This window comes from Hylobates moloch, unplaced genomic scaffold, assembly GCF_009828535.3.
Source record: "Hylobates moloch isolate HMO894 unplaced genomic scaffold, HMol_V3 SCAFFOLD_17, whole genome shotgun sequence".
Lineage (NCBI taxonomy): Eukaryota > Metazoa > Chordata > Mammalia > Primates > Hylobatidae > Hylobates > Hylobates moloch.
In genome coordinates, this window is record NW_026652292.1 from 80,809,069 (window position 1) to 80,817,745 (window position 8,677).

The window sequence follows — 8,677 nt, forward strand, 5'->3', positions numbered from 1 at the left end:
GAGGAAGGGGCGCCTGACAAAAGGGAACAGCTATAACTGCAAACCACTGCCTCCCCGAGACCAGGACGCCAGGAAGGAGGTGAGGCCCAGGAAAGAAGGTCCTGGGTGCCTCGGAGCAGGGAGGAGGCCTGCCCCCCACCCGCCACACTCCCACCCTCTCTGCCCTCTGGCCCCACCTCCTCCTGTCTCCTGTCCTCCCTGGCTGGAGGGAGGGTACAGCCTCTGCCAGCCCAGCAATGACCCTCTAACTGGGCCCCATCTGGCACGTGGGCCCCTCCCTCAGCCTCCTCCCTCCCGGGAAGTGCAGCCCAGGCTCGGTCAGGCGGGCTGCCATCTGGAAGGCCAATGACGGCCTGCAGGTGTTCCCGTGGGGCTGCTCTTCTGTGGGTTCAATACTCCGTGCACCACGTGGATCGGACCCCTCCACACCTGGGGGCCTGGACTTGGTTTCCACTTCCTTCCCTGGGACAACCCAGGTGCTGAGCCCTGGCCTGGCGCTGGCCTGGGAGGGGGCTGGACTCTGCTGGGGCCTGGAGAGGCCCAGACCTGATCCCCTGACAACTCTCTGGGCCGTGGGGCCAGACCCCGCTGTGGGGCCACAGGCTCCATCTCCACTGAGAACCGTGCGGGCTCCAGAACGGCAGCCTGAGACCTGCTGCGCATAGACCTGGGCCCTGGTCGTGGCCTGGCGGGGAAGGCGGGGCCGCAGGCAGGGGCCAGGCGGCGTGGGCCGGGTTTTTGGAAATATCTTTATTGTCAGCAAGGCAGGGAATGGTGGGAACCAGGGTGTCCCGCTGGAGGGTCAGGAGGGAGCCACAAGCCGCCTGGGAGGCCGTATCCGGTCGTTGATCCAGTCCACATAGTTGGCCACGCGGGTGTAGACCCCGGGCTTGTGCAGCCGCCCGCAGCCATCACCCCAGCTGATGATGCCATAGAGGTTAGCCACGCCATTCTTCTCGCAGGCCAGGGGCCCCCCTGAGTCCCCCTGGGCAGAGACGCTGGTCAGAGCCACCCTCCCAGGGGCCTGGCTCAGGGACCCCCCTCTCCCCCAAGTGGCACCTTGCAGACAGAGGACAAAGGCATTTCTGAGCAAGGGAGCTGATCCACTCTCCCGAACCTCATGAAAAGTGTCTCATTCCCTGGGGAAAGCACTGGCTGGCCCAGGGCATCCAACCACATTATTCCCCTTCCCGAAGCCACGGTCCCCCTCTCCCCACCAGCACACACCCTGTGTGGACCATACAGCCACCCTGTGTCCCAGCACCTCCTGAAATGACTTCTTCACTACCTGGCAAACTCCTACGCATCCCTCAGGGCCAGTGCAAACACCCCCTCCTCCAGGAAGCCATCCTGATTTCCCCTAGCGAGGTCCAGTGACAAGCCCCACCCACTCTACCACCCCTGGGCTTTGTGGCCTTGGAAGAGTGAATCGACTGCCTGGGGCTCAGGCTCCCCAGCTATAAAACAGGGGATAAAAGAGCTTTCGCATGCCAGGGTTGCCGTGCCTCCTGAGCACACAGGCCTGCAGAGCCCAGGATGTGGTTGGGCTGTTGGGCTTATTGAAGGTTGAAGAGCTGGTTTGAGAGAACTCGGGGCAAAGGGGCCTTTGGTGCCTGGTGTCACACGGACAGCACTGCCTTGGGCTGGACGACCGCGAACTGTCCGGGCTCTGTGGGACCCCAGACCCCTCTCAGAGCCTGGGTCTCCTCTTCTGCGTGAGGAGGACGCCCTTCCGGCGGCAGGGGTCTGGGTGGCCTGGGGGTACTGGCCACCGACAGTAAGTGTGCTCCCTGCCCAGGGGTCCCTGGCTGGCCCTGCCAGGTTGGGGTGCCACCAGGCTCTGGGCTCCCGAGGGGCAAGCATCTCGGAGACTCAGGACCAGCTGAGCCCCCACCAGTCAGGCCAGTCAGGTCCTGGTGGGGCGGGGACCAGCTCACCTGGCAGGCGTCGGACTTGCAGTCAAAGTAGCCGGCACAGAGCATGTTGGGGCTGATGTCGGTGCCGTAGACCTCAGGGCTGCTGCACTTGTGGTCGGCGACCAGGGGGACCAGGGCCTCCCGCAGGGAGCTGGAGTAGCCGCTCACGTCTACGGGACACAGTGCCCTCAGCGTGACACGCACACCGTGGCTGGCCACTGTCCACCCTGGCGGGGTGCTGGGCACCCCCCTCCCAACTCACTCTCGTCCAAGTGGCCCCAGCCTGCAATCTGGCACTTGTGTCCGGCAGGGAAGGTGCTGCCGGGCTCAGGCAGGCAGATGGGCTGCACGAACTGCGAGCGTGTGGCACAGCGGTCCCCTTTCTTCTTCAGCCGGATCAGGACTGATCAGAAGAGCGGCCAGGGTCAGCCTGAACGGGAGGCTGTCGGGGCCCGTGATGGAGGGAGGGTAGCCAGTGGCTTCCAAGGGGCAGCCTGGGAGATCTAGAAGGGAATGGTGCCCTGTCCTCCCTGCCCTGCCCCCAGCTTCCCCCACACCACATGTCTGCCCAGCTCCTGCCCCTGTCTGGGCCTGGCCTGGGGGACACAGGGCCCACTTGCCCAGAGTGCGGCCATGACACGCTGGAGCTCACCGAGGTCGTGGTCGCTGGGGTTGAACACTGAGTACAGGGTGTACGGGATGTACTTCTCGATGCCGAAGGTCTGTGTCACGTCCGTCGTGCGGTTGAAGAAGTGCTGGCCCAGCACCACGGAGACACTCTCCCTGGGGGGGCTGTGCAATGGGGGCTGGAGGCTGCATGGACCAGCCCTCCCCTGGCCACCAAGGTCACCTCTCCCCACCCCCTGTCAGGCCCACGGAGGCCAACGGTGTGGAACCCTGGTCCCGGGGAGAGGTCTGAGCAGGTGCCTGGGTGTGGGCTGTTGATATGGGGGAGACAGGGGTCACCAAGCAGGGGCTATTGCCAGTCACCCCCAGATCCGGGCATGGGAGCTGAAGTGCAGTGCCATCCCTCCGGACAACACTGGTCACAAGCCCTGGGGGGAGTCTCAGGCTAAGCCCAGGCAGGATCGGCTGCAAGGCCGGACCCGAGTGGGTAGAGACCTGGCCTGCTAAGGCCCTGCCCCAGCTTCCATCCACATTGTGGGGTCCCCAGATGCAGCCCTCACTCCTGCTGGGCACACAGCCCGGGCCCCTGGGTCAGCCTGGCTCCCATCTGCTGTGTGGAGGTCGCTCCACCCTGCCTCGGCCTCCTGCCCTGGCCTCCATGTGGGGAACCCCACTCCTCCACACTGAGGAGGGCTCTGGCCCCATTTGCAGGCCCAGGAGCCGCCTGCTGCAGGTTCCGCAGGCCACGCAGGACCCCACCCTGGGAGCCGTGGTCCTTGAAAGGCCGCCAGACCCTCGGCTGGCCGGACCCCTGCCCCTAATTACCGGGGTGCCCATCGAAGGTGGAAGGGCATCTGGCCCAGGCTGCTCCATCTCAGGGTCTCCCCACTGGAGGCCCACCTCCCAGAGTGTGGGCCTGGGTGGCTGTGCGCCCCCACTGAGGGGAGCCGGCTGAGTGGGCTGGGCCTCAGTTTCCCTGGCTGTGCTTGGGCTCCTAGGGCTCTGACGCGTTGTCACTGCGCTCCCTGGCTCCTTACTGACAGCCAGGACTCTGGGAGGGGCAGGGCCTGCGGGGAGGACAGGACCTCGCCCACTGCACCCTCCACAGGCGCCGGGTCCTCTGTGGAAACACCCCAACCCCTGGGCTCCCTAAATAGGGACAGGGTTTCTGGAGTGTCCATCCATGCCCAGCTCAGGGCTGAGCCCCAAGTCCCAGAGAGGTCAGAGAGGGTGACCGGGGACCCCGGGAAGGGGTCAGCGGAGGCACCAGGATGGGGTCCGCAAGTGGGTGGGGACAGGAGAGTAGTGACACTGGATGGCGTGTGGGGCCTCAGGGCAGGTGACTGGGGCCCAGAGGAGGTGCACCTGTGGGAGAAGCAGTGGGCGGCCGACACCACCCAGCAGGTGTGGACCAGGCTCCCGGCACAGAAGCTGTCCCCGATGTAGATGGCGGCCAGCCATGGGTGCGAGCCAGGCAGCGAGGAGGAGCCGCCGATGATGCGTGGCCGCAGGAACGTCCTCTTCTTGTGCCTTCTGCCGCAGGCCTGGCGCCCCGGGGAGGCTGGCTCAGGGAGGGTCGCCAGGAGATCCGGTGACAGTTGGACTCTGGTGAGGGATTCTGGGAGCAAAGGTTACCGGGTCACACCCCTGGGGTTCACAGGGCCAGCCCCCTCCACACACAGGCCCCACCCGACAGGAGGCGCTGCAGAGGGCCATGGCCGGACCCCCTGTCCACGCTGCTCAGGCCCTGGCGCCCGTCCACCTTTGCCCTCAGTTTCCAAATCTGTAGAATGGGGTTCGATGCCCAATCCCAAGGCTCTGTGAGGGCCAGAGGGGCTGGACACACAGAGGCCTTTGTGACCCCCTCAGCAGCCTGGAACCCCACAGCCAGCCCCAGCACAGTCAGAGACCCCCACACGAGAGCCCCGGGCTGGCCCCGCCTGGGTCCTAGGGAGCCAGGGGGCCTCTGGGGGGGGCTGCCCACCCAGGGTCTGATGCCAGGGGTGCCTGTGGGGAGCCTGCACACTGTCCTCCCTGCACCTCCCTGAAAGGCTTCTGGGGCCATCCTGGGCATGGTCCAGGCTGGGCAGGTGTCACCCCGAGGCCATCGCCTGGTGACCAGCCCCCTGCAGCAGGCTGCTTCCCCACTGTGACCCCAGTACCGACCCACTGCGTGACCTTGGACCAGCCTGATCCTGTGAGCTTCAGTTTCCCCATCTGTCAGAGGTGCAGTAGCCAGGTGTGGGGAGGGGCTAGGAGGATCACGGGGAAAACTGCTGTGACCTCGGTGGGGCCCGAGGCAGCACCCCCCACCAGCCACGCACCGCAGGCCTCCAGGCGGCAGTACTCCCAGGAGAGCGCGCTGTCCTTCACCACGTAGCACCAGGGCCTCTCGTCATTGTCCGGATTCCTGCGGTGCATGAGCGGGGGCTGGCGGGGAGTCACACTGCCCCTCGAAGAGGGCACGGGGAGGGGGCATCGGAATCCCCAGCAGGGCGGCTCCCCACACCTGGAGCAGTGGGAAAGGCGCGGCCCTCCCTCGGGCAGCCTCCCAGGCAGAGGTACCGGGGCCTGTCTGGACGAAGCTGGCCCCACCTGGGTCCTAGGGAGCCAGGGGGCCTCTCCCCAGGACAAACCCTGCCTGCCCCGCGTGCGGCGGCCTGGAGTGGCGTGGTGCTGACCGGCAGTAGGCGTGGGGGCCCAGGCCCAGCAGGGCCGCGGCGCCCACTGAGTCCACGTGCAGCTCCTGGTAGAGCAGATCGGAGTTCCAGGCCAGGCAGCTGAGGCCCGAGGCTGAGGTGCTGGCCACACCACGGTACCCAGTGCCGTTCCCCAAGAAGCAGCGCTCATCAGGCTCTGCGGGCAGAGGGGCAGTGAGGCCGGCCCACGGTGGGTCCACCCGGCACTGCCCCAGGGCACCCAGAGAGGCTGACCCACTCACTGATGTTGCAGAGCCGCCCGGCAAAGCCCGGTGGGCAGGCACACACGGTGGTCCCGGTGGCCACGATCAGGTGGCAGGTGCCCCCGTTCAGGCAAGGGCTGCTCAGACAAGCTGGGGGCAGGGCCAAGGAGCTGGGCCAGGGGCCACGCAGTGCCCCACAATAGCGGAGTCGGGGCCGGGGTCCACCCCTTGTCCCTCGTTTCTGGGTGACCTCAGGCCATTCCTCCCACTCGGGTGGGGACAGGGACACCCGTCAGGGGTCAGTGGCACGGCTCACACCCCGTGGCGCACCTGTATGTCGGGTGCCTTCGCACCGAGCCCGGCCCCCCAAGCACTCGCACTGTTCCACGTGGCCCTGGCGCACACGGACCCAGCGGTCGCCCCCCTCCAGGTACTCGTAGCGGGTCTCATCAAAGCATTTCTCTGAGGGGTGCACAGTAAGCCCTCACACCCTGGCCACCCGCTGTCCCCGTGCAGGGCCCCTGCCCTGCACTCGGGCGGCCACCTGTTCTCCCATCCTCCTGGGACTTGCTCCAGCCCCTGGACCCCTGCGGACCTCCGAGGCCCAGCTCACCCGTGCCGCAGTCCTTGCCAGTGAAGGCCCGGGGGCAGCTGCAGTGGTAGGACTGGGGGTCCTGGGTATTGGAGCACGAGCCTCCATTGAGGCAGGGGCCGGAGGCACAGGGATCCAGGGCAGCTGGGGACATGCGGGAGGGGCCGTGAGGGGCAGGCTGGGAGCCTCAGGGTCCCTCTGCGACATGCCCTGCTTGCTAAGGCCTCCATCAGGCCCCAGTGAGGGGTTCTGAGAGCAAAGGGGCCCTCTCCACGCCCCTCGAGGTGCAAGGTCCCTGGGAGGGGCACAGACCTCCCCTTCCTCCCAGCGTCCCCCACGCAGCACCTGGGCCACTGGCCCAGCTGTGCACGTGGCTTTCTGGAAGCCCAGCACCCACACTGTCAGGCAGCAGCCCCCTCCCATGTGTCCCAGGACCTGTGTGAGCAGGGCGGCTGGCACCGCACCCCACAGACCCTGCCCACCTGTCCCCTGCCCGGGGCACGCCTGTGTGGCTGCAGGGCCTGGCCTCACCACCAGGCGGCGCCTTGGCCCCAGCGATGGCCGCGCAGCCACCATGAGACGCAGGTCCGGCCTGGGAGAGGCTCTGGCCCTAAGTGGCACCCACCGGGGTTAACACCGGAGCTCTTCTTCTGCTCTGCTCCAGCCAGGACCCCTGCCCAGGTCCGCCCCATCCTCCCCTGGCCCCTCTGGCCTGGCCTAGCGCCCCCTGCCCACCCCAGGCTACCCAACCCAGCACCCACCTGGGCCCCCTGGAGGCGGGGTGGCCTCCACACAGTAGCCCCAGGCCCTGTCCCGGTCGTAGTTGTGAGTTGTGGCACACCTGGGGGGCGACACCTGCGTGCATGGGGGTCCCAGGCAGAGGCCCCCCACCCCACCCCACCACCCCGGAGGGTCTGGGTTCACTGAGTCTGCCTGCTGCGTGGTGAGTGCCTACTGTGTGCCCGGCTCCCAGAGAAGTAGGCAGCGTGGGGCAGGTGACCCCAGCTCGGGTGCCCCGGCCGCCTGGACCCACCACTTCCTGTGGGCACTGCCCTCCGAAGTGCAGGCGTGGAGCATGCGGCCCCCGTAGCGGAAGGGGAACCTGCAGGGCCTCCCGTCCTCGGTGAGTGCTGTGGGGAGGGGGTGGCAGGGTCAGGGCTCCCTCGAGGGGCACCTGAGCCCCTCAGGACGTCCAGCCGCAGCCATGCTCCTCCCACCCAGCCCCAAGGTGAAGCACGACACCCCCTCCCGGGCCCACCTGACCCACCTTGGGCCTGGGGGCTACTGCTCGAGGGAACTGCCCTGGCCGGGGGCGGGAGCCTCCCACTTTGGGGTCCCTCTGCCTCTGGAGCACTTGTTGCTGGGGTCTCAGAGGTCACAGAGGTCACCAGGATAGTGGGGATCGCAGGGGTCGCTGTGGCATTAGGTTCTGGGGACTCCGTACGGTTCTGGGAGGAGCAGAAAGGGTGTCAGTGTGGGACGGATCCTCACACTGAGGTCCTGCCGGGCAGGAGGTCACAGCCCTGAGCCTGTTTCCATACTGGGGCCCCCAGATCTCGGAGCAGGTTCCAGGAGGACACACGACATTCCTGAGGCCTCAGCCAGGCCCTGACACCTTCCCCACCCTCGGCCCCTAGTTAGCACCTGCTCAGGGTCACTGCCCAGGCCCAGGCACTGCTACCCACCAGGCTTCAACCCTCACGTCAGTTCTCGGTGATGGGAGCAGCTAGGAGGCCCTCGGAGGTTCCCCCAACCTCACGCATCCAGACCCGACAGAGGCCCAGAGAGAGGGGGCAGCTCCCAGACCCATAGGGGCCCAGGCCAGGCCGCACAGGGATGACAGCCCCCAGGCGGGGCTCTGTGAGCCCAGGCCCCAGCCTCCAAGGCCAGCGCAGCACAAACCTGCCCTGTGAGGGCCAGCTTTCAACGTGAGCCCCCTGCTCGGACCTCCGCCCCCTCAAATCCCCACGCTCTGCAGTGACCCTCCCTCTGGCCTCCTCCCAAGGACCCCGAGTGGCCACAGGGAACCTCTAGTCGCACTGCGACAAGGTCACTGCTCACCCCGCCAGGCTGGGGCTGGAACCCCCGCGGCAGCAGCAGCAGCAGCAGGAGGAGGAGGAAGGGGCCCAGCCCCGGTGGGGGGCAGGGGCTGGGGACCCAGGCCCAGCGCCCCATGGCTCCTGAGCTGGCCTGAGGGGCAGTGGGAGGCGGGAGCAGAGCGGCCAAGGCAGGAGGGGTCAAGGCTTCGTGGCAATGATTAACCCTGGCTGCCTCCCAGGTCAGGCGGGCCCAGCCGGAGAGGAAGTCCCCGAGTCCCCTGGCCCCCACACCTGCTGCCCACCTCACTTTGACCCTACCTGGAAGCCCAGTTGTCTCTCTGGCCTCGGCCTGCATGGGTCCTAGTCCTAGACCTGACATGGTCCTTGGGCCTCAGCTTAGAAGCCTCCTCCAGGAAGTCTTCCAGGATAATACAGATAGGTTGGGGCCTAGATGGTCTGGCACAGCTCCCAGTCCCTGCAGGCCACAGAGCTGGCCACCATCTGCCTGTGAATCGTCCATGATGAGAGCCGCTACGGGTGCTGAGCCTTGGAGGTGTCCAGCCCTGCGCCCAGCACAGCACAGACAGTAGCGGCGGGGATG

The 8,677-nt window shown here is 67.1% G+C and overlaps 1 protein-coding gene across 2 annotated transcripts; it reads right to left on the bottom strand.

Moving 5' to 3' along the window:
• Window positions 1–735: 735 nt before the first annotated feature.
• On the bottom strand, window positions 736–8,246 carry HGFAC (HGF activator). Of its 2 annotated transcripts, XM_032135620.2 has the most exons (15): window positions 8,099–8,246; window positions 7,305–7,485; window positions 7,071–7,167; window positions 6,799–6,878; window positions 6,059–6,181; window positions 5,776–5,907; window positions 5,485–5,595; window positions 5,225–5,399; window positions 4,868–4,953; window positions 4,306–4,326; window positions 3,909–4,161; window positions 2,569–2,708; window positions 2,179–2,319; window positions 1,938–2,086; window positions 736–985 (listed from the first exon to the last, which is right to left on the bottom strand). In XM_032135620.2, exons 1-15 carry the CDS (start codon window positions 8,210–8,212, stop codon window positions 803–805), a joined length of 1,986 nt encoding a protein of 661 aa, XP_031991511.1. In that variant the 5' UTR covers window positions 8,213–8,246; the 3' UTR covers window positions 736–802. The 2 variants fall into 2 exon arrangements, with proteins under 2 accessions (XP_031991511.1, XP_031991512.1); XM_032135621.2 differs by lacking the exon at window positions 4,306–4,326.
• Window positions 8,247–8,677: the final 431 nt, after the last annotated feature.

Coding starts and splice junctions, on each gene's coding strand:
- HGFAC (XM_032135620.2), bottom strand. CDS start 8,212: ATGGGGCGCTGGGCCTGGGTCCCCAGCCCCTGCCCCCCACCGGGGCTG. Junction 5,596..5,775: donor CGAAGGCACCCGACATACAG/GTGCGCCACGGG, acceptor CCCTGCCCCCAG/CTTGTCTGAGCAGCCCTTGC. Junction 5,400..5,484: donor CGGGCGGCTCTGCAACATCA/GTGAGTGGGTCA, acceptor CTCTGCCCGCAG/AGCCTGATGAGCGCTGCTTC.